Source organism: Labrus bergylta, chromosome 3 (genome assembly GCF_963930695.1).
Source record: "Labrus bergylta chromosome 3, fLabBer1.1, whole genome shotgun sequence".
Classification (NCBI taxonomy): Eukaryota; Metazoa; Chordata; class Actinopteri; order Labriformes; family Labridae; genus Labrus; species Labrus bergylta.
In genome coordinates this window covers 6935026-6954807 of record NC_089197.1, presented here as the reverse complement: position 1 = coordinate 6954807, position 19782 = coordinate 6935026, and the positions used below count along the sequence as shown (strand labels likewise).

General features: G+C 46.2%; 1 protein-coding gene across 1 annotated transcript in view; it reads left to right on the top strand.

Annotated features, from left to right (window-relative positions):
* Positions 1-19782, top strand: part of shank2b (SH3 and multiple ankyrin repeat domains 2b) — a 208477-nt gene that overhangs the window by 49490 nt on the left and 139205 nt on the right. The window contains exons 3-6 of the mRNA XM_065952563.1: positions 9257-9460; positions 9639-9710; positions 14428-14536; positions 19025-19176. Of these exons, the coding sequence (XP_065808635.1) occupies positions 9257-9460; positions 9639-9710; positions 14428-14536; positions 19025-19176 (537 nt within the window). The remainder of the gene's footprint in view (positions 1-9256; positions 9461-9638; positions 9711-14427; positions 14537-19024; positions 19177-19782) is intronic.

Below are 19782 nucleotides of genomic sequence, written 5' to 3'. Positions count from 1 at the left end.
AACGGGCGTTGATTTTGATTAGTGTTTATAACTCCAGCTACAGAAACTCCTGAAATGTGTGTTTCTGAGCGCTGGGCGATCACTTGCAAAAACAAACTTTTTATTTGATTGACAAATTAATTCTGATGGAACCGTAGATTGTTTATGTAGCTGGTGCTGCTAAGCAAGCCCACCCACAGAAATGGCTCGGCACCCAGTGAAAAGACCCCCAAATTTAATTTTATAAACTCAATGCATGCCCAATAAGAAGCATCACACTCGCCTCCTTGTCCTGGCTGCTATTGGCATTTGGAGCTGAATAAAAAAAGTTCTTGTTGGGCTCAAATGCTCCAGCCAGCTCCCTTCTTTTTCCTCTTTTCCTTTTTTGCTTCCCACCTTAAGTATTAAAAGACCCATAAGTACTCCTGCACTTCAGTTCAACGGGCCCGCCCATGACGTTAACATTACAAAAAAAGAAATCAATCCCATTTAAGAAGAGCGGCTTTAAATCTTGAAACAGGCTACAATTTACTGAAGCAAAAATAAATAAAATGTACATTTTTGTTGCTGTAAGTCATGTTGAGTATTTAGGTTTGAAATAAAATGCTTCGATTTCAGTGCTGTGTTTGGGATGACCTCCACAGGGAGCTCCCCCATGCACATAGGCCACAAGAAGCTTTCCCTTCTGTCTCTGGGTGGATTCACTCTAGGGACCCGGGCCCGGATCCTAGTACCCTTGACCCAAATGTCCGGTTCATTTGATCCATGAAAACATAAACGTACCGTACTCGGGTGCTGTGCCCGAGTCCGCTTGATGCAGGATTCTGATACCCAGGTTTATGAAGACGGGGCTGGTAGAGGATTGGATTGAGAGGGAGGTTGGAGCCTAGTCAACACAAACCTCCAGAGGCCAGAGCAGGGGTTATGATGGGGTCAGACTCAGGGGGCAAGAGCCCAACCCGGCAAGAAAACCACCTTGAAACTGAGTTCACTCTCATCAGAAACAGATGTCCGTTGTTCTCAGGGGGTTTTGTTCGCCCCAGCGGTGACCCTGTTGCAGCCTGTTTGCCCTTGTCAGCCACCGTAGTTTCACACCTTGCAGCCTTATTTACAGTGTGAGAGCTCTTTATTGGAATCTGGGAGCCACAAACAACACAACAACACGGTGGTGTTGATGTGTTAGAGCTGCTGGTGAGGTAGGAACACTGCAGGGCTCTCTCCTTGACATTTAGCTGTGAGTGTAGAACCACTCTCAGCGTGTGTTAGAGCGGCAATATGTAGGAACTCGGTGTGGTGCGCTTTAGCGTCCCTGCAGGTGTGCTACTTTATGCACGTCATAAAACACCCACAGTGCTGTTAACTCCTCCCCCTTTTAATTAACGTGCATTTGTTGACAATCAGCCGCCGAGAAGTCGACAAAGACGATGTGGGAAGCTAAAAAAAAACACGTCGACTGAAAAGGTTCAGTAATATGAGAGGATTCAGATCAAACCTGACTCTGCTAGCATCTACAGCCCCTTTGTTAGCTAACTGTTAGCATGTGTTTGTGCATTCAACTGTTACCATGACGACTATAGGCCATGGCTAAATGGCTCCATTGGAGAGCCTCATTTACTACATGCCAGTTGAGATAGGTTGTAAGGTTCCAAACTTATGAAGCTAACTTGAAGATGGACGAGGAAAGAGACAGCTTTTTGGTGACAGATGGATTTATTGATTTATTTATCAAACCTGAGACATAACTCGGGTCCACCTAGCGTGTCCACCTAGCGTCCTTTTCCAATCGTTCCCACTGAGTAGAGAGTGCTTGCAGCAGCCGGTGGACGCCCAGAGAAAAGACACAGTGCTCAGTGCTTTTACGAGTGCTCTGCCTTTTTGTGCGACCGCTCCGAGCGCTTCAAGTTGAAAATCGTTCAACTTTTCAGAAGGGCGCTGTTGACGTCACAGGCGCTCTATTCAAAATATATGAGATTGCTTTTATTTTTTGTCTCCTGTGGGGCGCATCGTGCATTATTAAGGATATCGTCCAGACAAAGTAGTTGGTCAAGCATTGTCATACAGAGGCCGTTGTCAACAGACCGTTGTCATAGAGACCAGATGTGCAGTGCTTTGATTCTCAGGGAGCAAACGCTTCATCTGAGAGCTCCTGAGCGCAGACCCAGCAATTATCTGTCCGGAAAAAACGCTTGGTGGACACGGGGGTCGAAGGGTTTCTCACAGTTTATCTTCACATCTCTGTTTTTCTGAGGGTGTCAGGTGATGCAAACATCTAAAGAGCTGCAGCTCCACAGAGTGTTTGACGGGTGCTGCCACTTTCCTAACCTCTTTTAGATCTTCACACCTATACGCCGATCAGGTGACTGAAAGCTCTGAAGTAGAAAAACTGAAAATGAAAACACTAAATCATGCTCTGAACCTGAGAGACCAACGTCTCGATTAAAGATAGGAAACCCTTCTCACTCAGCGAAGGGTGCAGCGGGAGAAAAGAGGCTAAAAAAGATGATGTCAACATGCACTTAAAACCAGGACAAAGGATTTCTGTTATTGCTTGTCCTCATCACTTCCACTCATTTATCCAATCCAATCCAACTTTATTTATAGAGCACATTTAAAAACAACAGAGTTAACCAAAGTGCTTTACATCATTTAAAAAAAAACCTGGCAAGATTAAGAAAATCAGTGCATCCACATGAATAAAACATGAATGTTACTGATCCTTTAAAGCCCGTAGTGTGTGAGTTTGAATTGGCTTGTTGTTTCTCTGATTTCTGATTGAATGTAAAGCTTTAGACTTTAAGGTGCTCTGACCATCAGGATCCCCGTTGTGTCCTTTAATACATGCAGTGGTGTGTGGGCGACATGTTGGTTGATGTATAGACCGTGTAGCGTAGGTGGCGGTGTGCGTTCAGTGTGGGGGTTGTAGTAATGTGACTCTTTGTGCAGGTAAAGTCTGGTTGTAAATAACTGTGAGGTAGACTCGGGATTGTCTTGTGTAGGCGCAGCACCGTTCAATACTGATGGATAATAGACTCTATCGATGAGGTCAGCTATGAACACTGAGGCGAGCTGTGTCATATTAACGTGCAATTTATCACAGATGACAGGATGATAACAGTGAAGCACAGAGGACACGGCATATGAGTGATGAAACGCCGGGTAAGTGTTGCCTTGCTTTCTATTTATAAACCAATCAAAGGCAGGTAGAGGAACAGATGATGCATAATGGATATTTTTCAGAGGGCCAGGCTTCATACCGACGCTGAATATGAGACTGACAAACAACCACCTCGGGGAGATTTCTGTTTGGTTCACCTGCTTACAGAAACAGAAAATATAAAGACACGACACTTGACTTCCTTTTCTGTGCAATTAGAGTTGGAGGTGAATGTGAGCAGCCCTTGTGTTCGTCATTTGAAGCTAAATTGCTGTTCAGCGACGGCTGAGAGGTTCAAGGGTCGCATCAAGGCGGATTGCGTTTTGCCCATTTGCTCTCCACATGGATTGTTTTGTTTAGCCAATGCTCACCAAGGACACCTTTACACAAAAAACAATCCACTGGAAATGGTTTCTTTTTTTCAGATAACAACATTTTGATAACACACACCGTGCACATGGACCTGCAAAAACACTGCAGTTTACATGCCAGGCCAGTAGTTGGCAGTGTGACTTTGTAATGATAAATAAACAAGCACACGTACTCTCCCATCCACTACAATATTACCAGAGCAGCAGCATTCATATCCCAAACAGACGACGAGAAATCAGTCCATGCATTCAGGGAGCAGAGAGAGACGTAACGCTCTGTATGCAGGATCATCCAAACAATCTGTAGGAAGACTTCAACTTATTGAGAATCCAGCAGCCAGAGTCGTGACACGTACAAGGACATCTGAAACACCCTCAAAACACACGTCTGGCTCCCCGTACAACACAGAATCACTTTAAATCCTGATGTTAGTTCATAAAGACCCTGACACACCAAGCAGACAGCAAAGAAGTGGTAGTGACAAAGGCCGACTGTGGCGTCGCTTTTTGTCTTGGCCAACAAGTTGCACTTGAACACACCGCAAAGACTACAGCCGACGGCCAACCACCATGAACGTTCTGCACAGGCGTGAGAGGAAATAACTCTCCATGCCAGCAGGGGGCGGTAGTCCATTACAATACGAGAAGACCATTTTCACACCGCTGTCGGTCACCACTCGTATTATAGGTAGTCTACTAATGGAGAATAATGTCTGATAAAAAGTTGAAAATGGCGCTGGTGTTGTCAGCCCTCTGTCTTTTAGTGGAAAAAGAAAAGAAGAGGCGGAGGAGACAAATAAGGATAAACCACACTAATTGGGGAAAGCATGGATACTACAGCGGCATGCTCAAGAGGCTTTACTGAACCTGTGAGGAGAGATGGAGAGAAATGAAACATCCCAACAGCCAATCAGAGAGATTCCTCTCACCGACCGTGTCGCATTGACCGACGCCGATTCAACATGTGGAATCGGCAGACAGGTGCTGATGGGTAGCGACAGAGCTGGACACAGCGCAAAAACTCACTCACCAACAATCTCCTTGGTGGTTCAGGGCCTTGAGGCTCTCAGTGGTTCAGCTCATTTCTGACCTGACAAAAACCTGACCCGGGCCCTCAGGTCATCACGTGGAGGTCTAATAGACGTACCCAGAGTCGTCAAAACAATACATAAATAAAGTGTCCAGGATATAACTGAGGAGTAGCCTACAGAGTCTTATTTTGAATTTTTGATCCAATTTATCACCTGCTATATGTAAAAAGTTTAAAAGAGAGAGCTGGCTGCTTTTAATGAAATCCTGTGGTTCTTATATTTTCAGAATGGAAGAACAATATGATGTTGTTTTCCCCCCTCTGAAACATCTGTACAGTGACTTCTGCAGCTCCTCTAGCTTCAGTGCATACAGTGTGTTTATGTTGCATTCATTATCCAGCGTGTGTTCTGCAGCTGTCACTGATGTTTCTTGATGTCGCTCTGAGGGAACGTTTGGATGTAAAGGTTTATCATCAAAGAGCAGCGATGAGAACACTGACTCCTCCCCGCGGAGGAGCAGCTGGAGGGGCTGCCTGCATCTCCACCGTGGTCTCATCTCTTTGTTCAATAACTCTTTGTTTGATGTGTGTGTGTGTGTGTGTGTGTGTGTGTGTCCTTGGGGAATGAGAACTGTTCCAGATAGCTTTACACTGGATGACCATGACAGAGAGTTAGAGCGTGTCCTCAGCTTGTGCTGGCAGGACAGAACAGAAGAGCAGAAGAAGAAAGAGAGAGAGAGGGAGGGAGGAAGCAAGTGTGGAGGCTGCTTGGCAGAGAACCACCACCTGATGCCCCCTGTCCCCCTGCCCCCCTGTCCTCCTGTCCCCTGTCTTCCTGCCCCTCTGTCCTCCTGCCCCCTGTCTTCCTGCCCCTCTGTCCCCCTGTCCCCCTGTCCTCCTGCCCCTCTGTCCTCCTGCCCCCTGTCCTCCTGCCCCTCTGTCCCCCTGTCCCCCTGTCCTCCTGCCCCTCTGTCCTCCTGCCCCCTGTCCTCCTGCCCCTCTGTCCTCCTGCCCCCCTGTCCCCTGTCCCCCTGCCCCCCTGCCCCTCTGTCCCCCTGCCCTCCTGTCCTCCTGCCCCCTGCTCCTCTGTCCCCCTGCCCCCCTTTCCTCCTGCCCCCCTTTCCTCCTGCCCCCCTGTCCTCCTTCCCCCCTGTCCCCCTGCCCCCCTGTGCTCCTGCCCCCCTGTCCCCCTGCCCCCTGTCCCCTGTCCCCCTGCCCCCCTGCCCCTCTGTCCCCCTGCCCCCCTGTCCTCCTGCCCCCTGCTCCTCTGTCCCCCTGCCCCCCTGTGCTCCTGCCCCCCTGTCCCCTGTCCCCTGTCCTCCTGCCCCCCTTTCCTCCTGCTCCCCTGTCCTCCTTCCCCTCTGTCCCCCTGCCCCCCTGTGCTCCTGCCCCCTGTCCCCTGTCCCCTGTCCTCCTGCCCCCCTTTCCTCCTGCTCCCCTGTCCTCCTTCCCCTCTGTCCCCCTGCCCCCCTGTCCTCCTGCCCCCCTGCCCCCTGTCCTCAGGGTTCCTCTCCTTCTTCCTGCTCTGACTCTACATGTTTCTCCTCGATCCCGGGTAAAGGAAGCACGAGGCTTTAACCTCAAAGGGAGCTGAACATACCGGCTCACTCTGAGTACAAAGCCTAAAGATCTGATACCAGGTGATACCAGGTAACATGAAGCTGATTATCAACTTTCTCTGTTAACTCAGGCCCCTTTGCTTCAGCCTGTGTGCGCTGACATAAAGGGCGTTCCACCATGCTAAAAATGAAGATGCCACGACTTTAAAGCCACACCAAAACAAACAGAAAGGAAGCTAGAACCTGCAGCGTCATATTGAGACGAGTTGGGCCATTAACCAAGCTGCTCTGTTTGAGAAGAATCAAACACACTTATCACTTTACCTATTTCTTTCACGTGCACATCTTTTCATTTGTGTTGTAACATCACACACTGAGGCTAAAAATAGTCACATGACATAAAACTATTATCAGCTGGTTCAGAGCACTTTGTTGCCACTTTAGCACCTTGTAGCTTCCTGAATAACAAATGTTAACTGAATGAAAAAGTAGTGTGTGTGTGTGTGTGTGTGTGTGTGTGTGTGTGTGTGTGTGTGTGTGTGTGTGTGTGTGTGTGTGTGTGTGTGTGTGTGTGTGTGTGTGTGTGTGTGTGTGTGTGTGTGTGTGTGTGATCCAGTAGGGATCTTGGAGGTACAGTGTTGGCCCAGAGATGAACTCATGAACCTTTGATGTAATTAGCTCACTTTAACTCTAGCGTACAATCATGTGTTGTGTGTGTGTGTGTGTGTGTGTTCACATGTGCACTAAGCTCTCTCACATGTGTGCACAAATACTCCTGATTTCATCCTCATCACTGAGCACTCAGCGGCTCCATTTGATCACATGACCGAGTCGCACAGTCCAGTTCCACAATCAAACTCAGCTGAATAATTCAGACTTGAAAAGATGCACACACTCCGCCTGCAGAGACACACACACACTCCGCCTGCAGAGACACACACACTCCACCAACAGAGACACACACACTTCGCCTGCAGAGACACACACACACTCCGCCTGCAGAGACACACACACTCCACCAACAGAGACACACACACTTCGCCTGCAGAGACACACACACACTCCGCCTGCAGAGACACACACACACACTCCGCCTGCAGAGACACACACACACTCCACCTACAGAGACACACACTCTGCCTGCAGAGACACACACTCTCACAGCAGAGACACACACTCCACCTGCAGAGACACACACACTTCGCCTGCAGAGACACAAACTCCACCTGCAGAGACACAAACTCCACCTGCAGAGACACACACACTCCACCTGCAAAGACACACACACTATGCCTGCAGAGACACACACACTCACAGCAGAGACACACACTCTCACAGCAGAGACACACACACTCTGCCTACAGAGACACAAATTCGGTTGCACATCAAGTACTTGAACCCATCCCTGATCCCAACAAGACATTTTACTTGACAAATAACTTCAACAAAGAATTGATTATCAAAATTGACGGCAATTACTATGGCATATTGTTTTCTTTGGATCAGTCACACAAAAACCAATTAGATGTTCAGCTTCAGTTTTAGGATAACTTGGTGCACATTGTTGAAGGTGAGGACGCAGCATGAAGAGGAGCAGATGGAAAGTCTGCCGCCGTAATAAACCAGGAGAAGGAAACAAGGCCGAATCAGCCCTGCCAGCCCTGCCAGATAGCAGACATCTGCTTCTGTGTACTCTACCTTCAACCTTCATCTCTCCATTCCTCCTCTCCCTTTGCCAGAATCATCATGCCAGCAGAGAGGATTATGGGTAGGCAGAGTTCAGAGACTGCTCATCCCTTCAGCCTTTATCACAGACGCAGGGCTGCTATCGCCAGCTGAGCAGCACATCCAGCTGTTAACACTTACACACACTTTGTGAATGGGCCGGCACAGTGCCCATAATCCTCTCTGATTCAGGCCACAAGGCCAGGATTGTGTATTTTTTTTCTACAGTAGGAAAGCAGGAACAGGAAGAGACCGGGGGGGGGGGGGGGGGGTCATGTCAATTACATCCTCAACTAGCTCACTGAGGGCGAACAATGAGACAATAAACCAGCTTGGCACCCGTTGTTTATTTGTAGTAAAATCTGGGACAGGGTTTGAGTCATTAAAGCACCAGTTTCATTGGCCACCATTGTTCTGGATATCCACGGCAACATCCCAACCTATTAACACCTGTCAATCAAAAGTTTGAAGTCCAGATCACAAGACAAAAGTCTCTCACAAGCTACTAATATCAGCCCACATTGTTTTGTTTATAACATGCTGCTTGGTGTGTATTTATTCCTCACTGTGAACACCTTTGAAACTCGCTCAAAGCTTCTGTTTATAATTTAAACAACTCAAAAGGCTAATAAGACCTGCCAGGACTTTCAATACTTTCGATTGGTTTAGCATATGGCATTAACGTTGCCGTTGTACTGATCCTTTGTGGAGAGGGAGCTGAGCCTGAAGGCAGAGCTCTCGATTTACCGGTCGACCTTTGTCCCACCCCTCACCTGTGGTAATGATCTTTGGGTTGTGACGATTGCGGTGTCTGAGTCAGCCTTAGAGAGAGGGGGAGGAGCCCAGACAAGTAGAGCCGCTACTCCTTCACATTGAAAGGAGACAGTTTCACTTTGCACTGCTGCCTGCTGGAGGTCCCAGCCTGAGGAAGGCAACAAAACTACGTCACCTGCAAAAAGCAGAAACACACACACTTTAAAATTAAGATTTTGATTGCCAAATACACAAAAGCATGTAATGTCCTTTTTTTTTTAAGTACCTATAATGTAAGTGGGATACTGCCCTTTATTGTTTGTTTTGTTCTGAGCACATGGACCATACAGTCTTCTTCTGGAGTTATTCTTAACTTACCCTCTCTCCTCTCTCCTCTCCTTTCCCCCCTCCTCTCTCCTCTCTCCTCTCTCCTCTCCCTCCTCTCTCCTCTCTCCTCTCTCCTCTCCCCTCTTTTTGTCCTCTCTCTCCTCTCTCCTCTCTCCTCTCTCCTCTCTCCTCTCCTCTCCTCTCCTCTCCTCTCCTCTCTCCTCTCCTCTCATCTCTCTCCTCTCTCCTCTCTCCTCTCTCCTCTTTTTGTCCTCTCTCTCCTCTCTCCTCTCTCCTCTCCTCTCCTCTCCTCTCCTCTCATCTCTCTCCTCTCTCCCCTCTCTTCTCTGCTAATCAGAAATGCATGCGGTTCAACCCTAATGCGACCGTCTGGGTTGCCAAGCAGCGGATCCTGTGCACGCTGAATCAGAGCCTGAAGGACGTCCTCAACTATGGACTTTTCCAGCCCGCCAGCAACGGCAGGGACGGCAAGTTCCTGGACGAAGAACGCATCCTCCGAGAGTACCCCCAACCAATCAGCAAGGGGGTCCCGTCTCTGGAGGTAAACTGAATTTAAATTTGAAGTTAACTGAGTTTTATTGGAACTAACACAAACAAAACCTAGAAAATAGATCAGAAACTCCTGTGTTCTGTAAAGGACTGTAGAATTAGCAGAAGTCAGGATTAACATGATCACTGCTGGACTCTTTATTGACGTTTAAACCTTTTCTGGTTTTCAGTTCCGCTATAAGAGCCGAGTGTACCGACAACCCAATGTGGACGAGAAACAGATCGCCAAACTTCACACAAAGGTAAGAAGAGAGAAAACTGCTCGACATCAAACCTCTGACTGAAACTGTAAGCCTGGTTTGTGTCCTCTGTCGGAGGCTCTACACAGCACGCTGAGAGGATTCATTTCAGGATCTAAAGAGCCGCTCTGGCCCACAAGCAGGACGGAGTTATGCAGATGTGACAATCATCACATCATCCAGGAATATTTATTCCAACTGGATTCAGACAAACAGCATGCTCCATGTCCTCTGTGTGCGTCGAATCATGAAGGATATTTCCCCGGCACAGTTAGAAGGTAATGAAAAGGAATCTGTAAACCACATTGTGTCTGTGCAGCAGAGACTCTTTCTGCCTGACTCTGCAGAATAAAAGCTTTTAGAAACAGTGAAAGCTGCTGAATCACCTCTCCGTCACAGGGCAGCGATGTTCTCTGCCTTCCTTCCACTCTCTTTTGAAAAACTGGAGAGAATTGCCAGCTAGCAGACTGACGGAAACGAGCAGCCGAACTGAACTGACAGAGAGCTGAAAGAAAAAGATGTCCCAGCACCGCCCACCTCGCTGCGACTGAGGCCGGCCCGAGGGAAGAGCGGTGTGAAATCTCCACAGTAATGACTCCTCCATGCCAAGGGTGTCATCAACGTGCAGTATCATTTAAACAAAGAGCAGTGCTCCCACAGATGAATGATCTTTTCAGCTCTTTCACTGGTGGATTCAGAGAGTTTTTGAGTCCGTTCGGTTGAACTGTTGGCAGCTTAAACGCCCGGCTCAGACGACAGCAGTTTTAAAATCACCAGTCACATCAGAAGAATCTTTACAGATCTGCTCTTAACTCAAGCATGCACAAACTGCAGGATATGACAATAACGACTCATCTCATACTACAAGATATTATTAAGATTATTGTGTCCAGCAGAGGACTTTGGGTGAAGAAATGTCTGATGAGCTGCGGACAACATGGATTGTCTGTGGGTCAGTGAGAGCTGGAGGTCAGATGTATCTCAGGTGTCCAGCACAGCCGTACGGGTTGTGTCTTGCTGCAAGTCGTCATTACTGCTGTCCTCTCATGTCTCTCGCGGTTATCGTATAGTCACAAGAGACTTCTGCCAGATCCTTTCACGATGTAATCTTCAAGATTTTAAATCCTAAACATCTTGACTCTGAGAAACGCTCCCGCACTTAGTCTAACCGACCTTCATCGGGTATACTGGCAGCAAGGAAACATTTCTATGACAACCAAAGAGACTGCCTCAATTTTCAATCAACCAATCAGAGAGCCACTGAGAATAATAATCACCCGAAGCTGCTTAGGGCATCATCAGCCAGGGAAGAATTCAAAGATCATAATGAAACACATTAAATGTCATATGTTCACATTACCTTATGCCCCACGGACTGAAAAGTGAAGTTCATGATGAGATGATGAAACTCACTTTTCAACGTTTTTCTGAATCCTAAATATTACATGCTTGATATAAATCGAGGCGACCCTGATGCTGTCTGAGCTGATCAAGGACATTAAGATTGGCTCTTTATACCACTCACACTACAAAATAAACTGGGCAGATAATCCACTGGGAGCAGACTTGAGTTGAGAACACCCCCGATGTTGTCATGAAGGAGGAATCAGACCTCAAATCATCCTGATTATCCTGCAGTCTGAGTCAGGCTTTACATGTAGTGATGTGGAAGCTCTTAAAGCATTTCACTTTGCAAGCTCAAGATTACAAACTGATCCTGTATTTGATCATAACCCGTCTATTTCAGCCCTGCTCAGAACAGGCTGTTTCTGTGTCTGTACCTTTAAATATGTAAATGAGCTGTGTCTGACCACGCCCCCTCTCTGGAAGGGCTTGGGTATACTCGGGCTTTCTCGCTCCATGTCCTATTGTTTACGGTGAGAAGGCAGACTCAGAGGACAGAACAAACACCTAGCTGTGGGAGTGTCACCCACCTGGGGAGGGGCTACTGCCCTTTGTGATGTCATGAAGGGAAAATCTCCAAACAGCCTGTTTGAGCACACATTTTCTGAAAAGATGGACTTTTCTCATCATTGGGGGGTTTGGAGACAGACTAGAGACACATGTTAGTGTTATTGGAACATGGTGACGTGTACTCTGCATCAAATGTGACCTTTAAAGCTTTTCTGTCCCTTTGTGATGATACAGAGAAGCTGCTCAGTCTGCTCACCATGAGTCTCTTTTTCTCCCGTCATCCCCTTCAGCAGACCCCTCCCTTCCTTTATCTCTGCCCTCCCACATGAATAGAATAAATCTCTGCAGTAAATTAAAGATTTTTTAGCTTCCTCATGGTTGTGTAAGGCTAGCTTTGGGATGCTGTCCCTTAGCTACTGTAATCCTGTTGTGCAGCCAAAGCATAAGTGTCTGTGGCAGCTCTCTGTTAGCAGCACACCAGGAAACTGTCTGACAGCTGCTCTCATTCTACATCAGAGAGCAGGACATGAGATGAGAAATAAAAAGAGACAATAAGACAGCCGTCCAAATGTGGAGTATGCACACTCACACTCTGCAGAAATCATTAGTCAGAGACTGTGTCCTCTCTATACCAGACATTTATTCTCCCAAACTGTGTCGTTTATTTTTTTTCCTCAATTCTTGGCCTGACCCAACTTTTTGAAGCTAATCCTGTTTGCCGTGCAGTCTGCTGATCTGTGGTTGGCTGGAGTTCACACTGATTCAGCCAATCAACTGCCAGCATCACAACCTGTTCAGGAGAGAGATGTAGAGAGAGAGAGAGAGAGAGAGAGAGAGAGAGAGAGAGAGAGAGAGAGAGAGAGAGAGAGAGAGAGAGAGAGAGAGAGAGAGAGAGAGAGAGAGAGAGAGAGAGAGAGAGAGAGAGAGAGAGAGGGGAAAACCAACCAACCTCCAGACTGTGATTCACTGGGCCTGCAGCCACACACACACACACACACACACACACACACACACACACACACACACACACACACACACACACACACACACACACACACACACACCAGCTACGTTAAATAACACATTGCATGCAAACACAGGGCCGTGTACATGACCCCCAGACCTCTCCAGATATTACACTGTGGCAGTGACTCATCATGACTGATGTGTAAACAGCTCCATGTCTTTGCTCATACTGGCTCGGTATGATTTAGTTTTATGGATGAACTAAGATAGTCGCAATCACCATTTTAAATATGCAGAGAATTATGCTTTTAACAAGTAAATCAATGAAAAATTAAACATTGAATTTGTTGGTGACTCAGATAGGAAACTTTTAAAGGCAGTAAGAGTGAAGAATAGAGCACAACAAAGGATTGGAATCCTTCTACAATTCATTTAACAGACGCTTTTGTCCAAAGCGACGAATATCAGGGAGTAAGAACAACACAAGCAAGGATGTAGAGAGGAGGAGACAACGTCAGGAAGTGCAAAGAAACAGCTTTAAGTCTGATCAGACACACAGGTGCTGACAGGAAGTGACTAGAGGTGCTGACAGGAAGTGACCAGAGGCAGAGCACAACATCAACACATCGATCAGCGTCAATACCATCCTAAATATCGACGTCGTTATCGTCCATAAAGAGCTGGGTCTTTAGCTTTTTCTTAAAGGTGCAAAGGGACTCAGAGGACAGAGGAGAGGAGTCTAGTTAGAGACTTTGGGGCCCCTGCTGTGAAGGTGGGATCAGACGCCTTTCATTGGCAGAGCGTAGTCGACGGGAATCAGCCATTTGTGTCGTGGGAATTAGATCCAGCATCCATCTCACTGTGACGCATCAGCGCTAACCACTGAACCACCGTGCAGCCCTCAAAGAAGTCAACATAGTCAAATTTGGCTGGTGGTTTCACAGTGGACTCGAATTCAGGCCACAGTCCTGTGTTAGGGATCCATACATGGCCCTACTCTCTTACTCTTCATACGGTGTCACCCTTCTTTAACTGTACAGGGTTTCTTTGAGTCCAGACATGATGCTAACAGGCTAATCTGGGGACTCTTTGGGAGGAGAATGAACATAATAATTCCAATAGCTGGTGGCAACATCTTCATGTTTGCAGTTTCAGTTTTGGAGATGGTATAAATATCCCCTCCCTTTCTCTCTCTCTCTCGCGCTCTCTCGTTTGGCCAGCACTCAATATAACACTTGGATCTGGATCAGGATCGGGGGCAGCACATGGAGATCAGGACACCCCTGCCTTATTGTCAGTCTCCTCCCACCTCGTGCCCCTGCCTTTTCTCTCCTCCTCCTCATTTCTTCTTGTGTCTCCTCTCTCTCCGTCTATTCTTTTATTGTTACCCATTGTCTTTTCCTTCTTCTGCCATCTCATTCTGCTCTCCTCATTTCCTGCTCTCCTTTGGGGAGCTGCTCTCTTATCTATTTTTGTCGTGCGGCCTGGAAAGAAAGCAGACGGCAACAGAAGAGAAAGAAGCAGCGATTCTCTCCCCACAATGGCCCCACTGTGAATCCTGTCATCTCCTCTCCTGTTTCTACCTTTACTCGCCTTTTATCCTACTTTATATCCCTCCATCTATAACTCTGACTCTCTCAGTTTCACACAGTTTTCCTAAATACTTCCGCTTTTCACCTTCAGTTATGTTTGACCTTTTGCACCTTTCTCTAGCTCTACTTCTATTTCAGTCTCTTTACAGCTCTGAACCTCTTTCCTGCCTTTTCTCGCTCTCACACCCACCACCATTTGTTCTTTCTTCTCGCTGTAATCGCTCTTCCTCTGCTCTGGTTTTGTGCAGGCCAATCTGAGGAAGTTTATGGACCTCATCCAGCACAATCAGGTGGACAAAGTGTCAAAGATGTTGGAACGAGGCTTCGATCCAAACTACCAGGACAGTGACACTGGAGGTAAGGCTGCACAAACATCAAACACTGTCAATCAGATATGGAATTAACACTTACAGCAAGGTACCTTTTCCACCTCACAAAAATCCTAGCAATGAATGAAAGGCCAATAGATGCTGTCTCCTGCAGTGACTTTGAAAAAAAAGTAACAACTTTATTCAACTATAATTCTGTAGTCGTAAGTGTGCCCAAAGATGCTCATGCACATGTCACCACATATAATTAACTATAACAAACACTCAACGAGCCATCAAGCCAGGTGTAGTGAGCACAGACTCAGTTAGCTGCTAATTGTTGCTAAGAAGTTCTGACGTGTCCGGTTGTAAAAAGTGGAGCTCAGACTTGTTTACATGAATACATCTCCAAAAGGCTCCAACAGCACAAATACAGCCGAGAGGTTAAAGGTCGGGGACTGAAATAGAAACTCAAAGAGGCCACGCCCCCTAATTCTACACTCCTTTAAGTCTTAATATAATGTAAAGTTGTATAAACATTCACCGCCGTACAGTTGAAAAGAGAAATGAGCTCAAACTGTTTTTGTACCAGACTGTAAACATGTTTATTTTAACATGGGGCTCTATGGGGACTGACTCACTGCAGGAGACTGACTCTAGTGGACACTGGAGGAACTGCATTTTTGGTACTTTGAAGCTAGCTTCATATTTAAGCCATGGAGGTTCAATTATATTTCTGATACATTTATTAATTACTAGGGTTCAGTGACTGAGAAAACACCCTAAGTAAAAACGAAACAAATCCAATAAAAGCACTCTATGTCTGCCTTTGTTGAGTTTTAAGGAATCAAATGTTTTAAACTTGGGCAAACAAACTGACACTACTAGCGTGGCCTGAAGCCAATAAAATTACTAGTTGGAATTTGAGGAGGGCATAAGCTTATCAAAGTCCCAGTCCGGGTTGTTGGAGTTGTAATAGTAAGCTGTGCTGTAATAGAGATAGCTGTGCAGCCTCTGTGCTTAATTTAAAAAGCCCTGCTAAACACCACAAAAAGATACCACTGAGTCAGTTAATGGAGCAGAGTGTGTAGCCCTCCAGGCAGCAGTGAAGGATTATGTTTGCACCGAGTGTCTTCATGTGATCTGTGTACCAGGTATTCCTCAGAGGGAGTGCCTGCTGAGTTATCGTAGCCGCAGACCTGCAGTTTTCTTACACACACACACCCTCACTGTGGGGCAACCAAAACCCGGAGTAATGAGCTGTGTCCTAATGCCAGTGTGTTCCCATCACAGCTTACAAATGTTCCAGCTAGACAGAGTGAGCAGGTGTTTCATGCAACGCTGGGCTACAATCAGAGTTATAATACGGCACAGAGCCACTCCAAGGCCTGAGAGTCCTGCGTCAGGGGAGACTTCAACCTGGCAGGAAGAATGACATATTTTCTCCACACATGCACATCCACTCACATGTACACTTGACTGAATTTGTTGTGGAGCTCGGAGTAAATATCAGATGTTGTTGTCGGATACACGGACAAAAGGAGGAACTCGGTTATCTTTCTCGACACAACCTCTGTAAACTGCACGAAGCGATGCATTGCTCTCAATTATAACGATCTCAATGCCAACTTTTTAATACACTCGGTCTGCAGCCTGAAGCTTCAAAATATGACAAGATGGGTGGCCTTATATGTTCAGTTTAGCTTCTGCGGGGCTCGGTGGTAACGTTAGGTGAGTGACCGTAGTACAGTATAGCAACATCAAGTTTGCAAACTGGAACTCTGATGATCGTGTTTCTTATTTAGAGGCTTTTAGGCGACGCAACAATGACTAACATGTGTTTAAAAACAGGGAAGTACACATATTTTGTTTTTTTTCCACAAGTCAGAGCCGGAAAGTCAGAACCTCTGTAAATACGTCAACATTTTCTATTGAATCAAATTAGAGTTATATTTGAGATAGCCATATATAACCACCATGTCACCTGTTAGTCACTTTCAGGCGTTGCATACGTTAACACCACATGTTAAAGGAAGTCTTGGCTGGAAGTCTTTTAACGCTAACCTCTGACTTCACCGGGATTATTGAGAAATATCAGACCATGAGCGTGCTTGCCGATGGGTTCTGAGATTTTGGTATCTGTCACTCCCCTTGTGTATAAAAGCTGTTTTAGTCAAGGACTAGAGAGAAGAAGAAGAACATACTCACTGATTATTTGGATGTTAGTAAGAGTTTTTAGATCACGCTCATTCTGTGTCAGTTTACATGCAATGTGAAGCTACGAGCTAACTAAAGAGCGCTAACATTAGCATGCTAACACAACAATGCAGGACACAGGTGATTGCAGCTGGAGCCAAGGACAGTTTTTTCCGACGCTTGTGCTTAGTGTTTAATAATGGTGCGTTCTAATCCATAACTCCTTTGTGTGAACTCGAGTGGAGGGGGGTTGGAGGTGTGTCTCTGGAGGAGAGCGGAGGCTTCAGTATGGAGGAGGCGTGGCCAAACAGCAGTTTGTTTTGGTGTCATACTGGAACTCAAGGGCGACATCTACTAGATCAAAAAGTCTTCCTTTAAAGCACAGGCTGCTTTCTTTTCTTATTTACCAATTTTTCCAGCCTGCAGGTGGGGAGAATTTAATATCGAGTCACTCGACCGTGCCTCCTAACCCCGTCCACACCTCTGTTATCAGCCTTATTGGCTTTTGGATGAGTATCATGCTCACTGGGAACAAGAGGTAGCGATCCATAGTATTGACAGGCAGCAATCGAGGCCTGTAGTTAAATCCCCGCAGGGAGCATGAAGAGGGAGTGGAGTTCAGAGCTGTATATTATGAGTCACACTAGGTTCAGCTGCACTGATGGAATGAGAAAATAATCAGACAGTTATGAAGAGCACTCAGTGAGAACTCAGCGTCCAGAAGAACAAAAGAAATCCTCCGGTCTTAAGAGGATCCTTTAAATCCAACGCTTTCCTCTCTGCACTGACGATTACCTTTCACAGATTTCAGACAAACTGAGCAATCATTGAAAGCGTCCTGTGATTAAAAGCTCATCCCAATCATGTTGATACTCAGTGCTGCTTCACCTCAGCATTAAAGGTGACAATCATGTTTATTTATGAGCGTTTAATGAAGGTGTCAAGAGTATCTCCGCGGTGCAGGTGCTCTTAACACTGCCTGTACTGAGTGGACACAGATTGGCCAGAATAGAAAATAAATAAAAGAGGTCTATTGAGGCGAGCACAGGTGCAGCTGAAAGCAGGAAGGTTATTAAGCAGAGAATTGAGCTTGTTTTAATGGGCTTTGAGAGCCATTGTTAAATGAACGCCTTGGTGCTTCTGGGGGGAATCGTCCCTGCAGAGTGGCCTCTTGTTACTCGGCTCTTACGAGCGATTGATTTCAGCTGTCCAGGAAAAAAGCTCTCCATGTGATTACCTGCAGAAAGTGTAAACACTCCTCTTCTTTGAGCGGCGGAAAGCCACAATCTCACAGCAGGAACTCTCCCAAGGGACGAGGAACCTTTAGAGGTACTCGGTGTGTTTCCACAGCAGGCGCCTGAGTCTAAACAAAAAAACAACAGGTCTTTATCTGAACCCTGAAAAAGTCCTTAGTCTGGGATTTGTCTATGAGGAAAGTATAGGCCCCATGCAGATCTGATTGGTCATGTATTGGAGTATTTAGAAAACTGTCTGAACATCACATGTTGACAATCTAAATCGTGGACTGTAACCAAGAAATAGACATGTCCATTGTGACGTCAGCCATGAGTTTATAAATGTAAAATAAAGAGAGTTTTGGTCGTTGAGAACCTTTAGAGGGACTTGGTGTTGTTGCGTTGCAGGGACCAGGGTCTAACTGGAGGTCTGGGGACAAAGCGGTTCTCAACGTTGCTGTCTGGAGTTACACATGCACATTGTATTAAGGCACAAGTGTGTGTGGTTTCACTTTGCATACATTGTGCAATAGCTCAAGAGAGCCGACCTGTAAACAAACAGTGGGACCTTCCCACACACATATAGCACACACTCAAAGCATGCACACAGACACACATCACCACACTGCCTCTGCTCGGCTTGTAACACCTGAGATATCTACAATTCTACAAGTCAGTTGTCAGACGCTTTTATCCAAAGCGACGAACATCAGAAAGTAAAAACAACAAAAGCAAGGATCTAGAAAATAGGAAAGTGCAAACCGCTTTCAGTCCGATTGGGCTCCTCAGATACAAGGTCTTGAATGAATTGTCGGCATCATGACACCAAACTGTACTGAGCCCGGAAATGCTACAATAAAGAAATGCAGGCAGACTTTTCTTGGGTGGTTTGTACCAAAGGAAACAAACTTTGTCTTAACATCCTTGGTATTAGCCCAAAGAGTTATTATTCATTTCTGAGCTTGTGACTCTCTGATCTCTGATTTTTAAGACGATGAAAGAGAAGCTGCTGGATGATTTTGAATCCTGATCAGCGCTCTGTTCTCCTGCTGGCGCACACAAACAACATTCACATAAACATTCCTCTTTCACTTGTTGTTTTCCAGAGAGCCCGCTGACGTTTGCAGCTCACCTGGACAACGTGGTGGAGATGATCAAAGTGCTGAGGAACGGAGGAGCTCACCTGGACTTCAGAGCCAAAGACGGCATGACGGCGCTGCACAAAGCTGCACGCTCCAAGAACCAGGTCACTCTGATGGTGAGGAAACACACGCTCTCCCCTCACTCTGTTCTCTCTTTTTTCTTTGCACACCTGATCATTTCTTGGAAGTTTTGAAGCTGTGAGGCAGGTCTGACAAAGATCGTACTCTGAGAATGTTTTTGTAGCATAAGCAACATCAGAGTGTGATGCGAGCAGACCTGTCAGTCAGCACATGACGCCTCATGAAGACATGAGAGGAAACAAGACTCACGCTGTCAGCTGAGTCAAGAAAACCCTTTTTCATCCCCTGAATCCATCTGACAGTTCACCTTTACAAGCATGCACTTTAATAATGTCTCTTTATCTCCAGTTATCCTTTTCATTTTTAACATCTTTGATATTTTAATCAGTTGGACTTTGTCTTTGATGTGCATTAAAGGAGCTGGTAATGTGTGTTTTAAAAAGAGCTAAAGGGAAGTGATTATTATGATAATGAGGAGGATTCATTCACAGAGGAACAATGAACACATTGGAACTAATGGGTCATTCTGGTATTATTCGTCTTGAACCCTTTTTAATGACTGCTAGGTCGGAGATGCTTCAGCTTGCAGCCGTGACACATGACGTCATGGCTGCAACATGATCCTTTTGCATCCTCTAAAA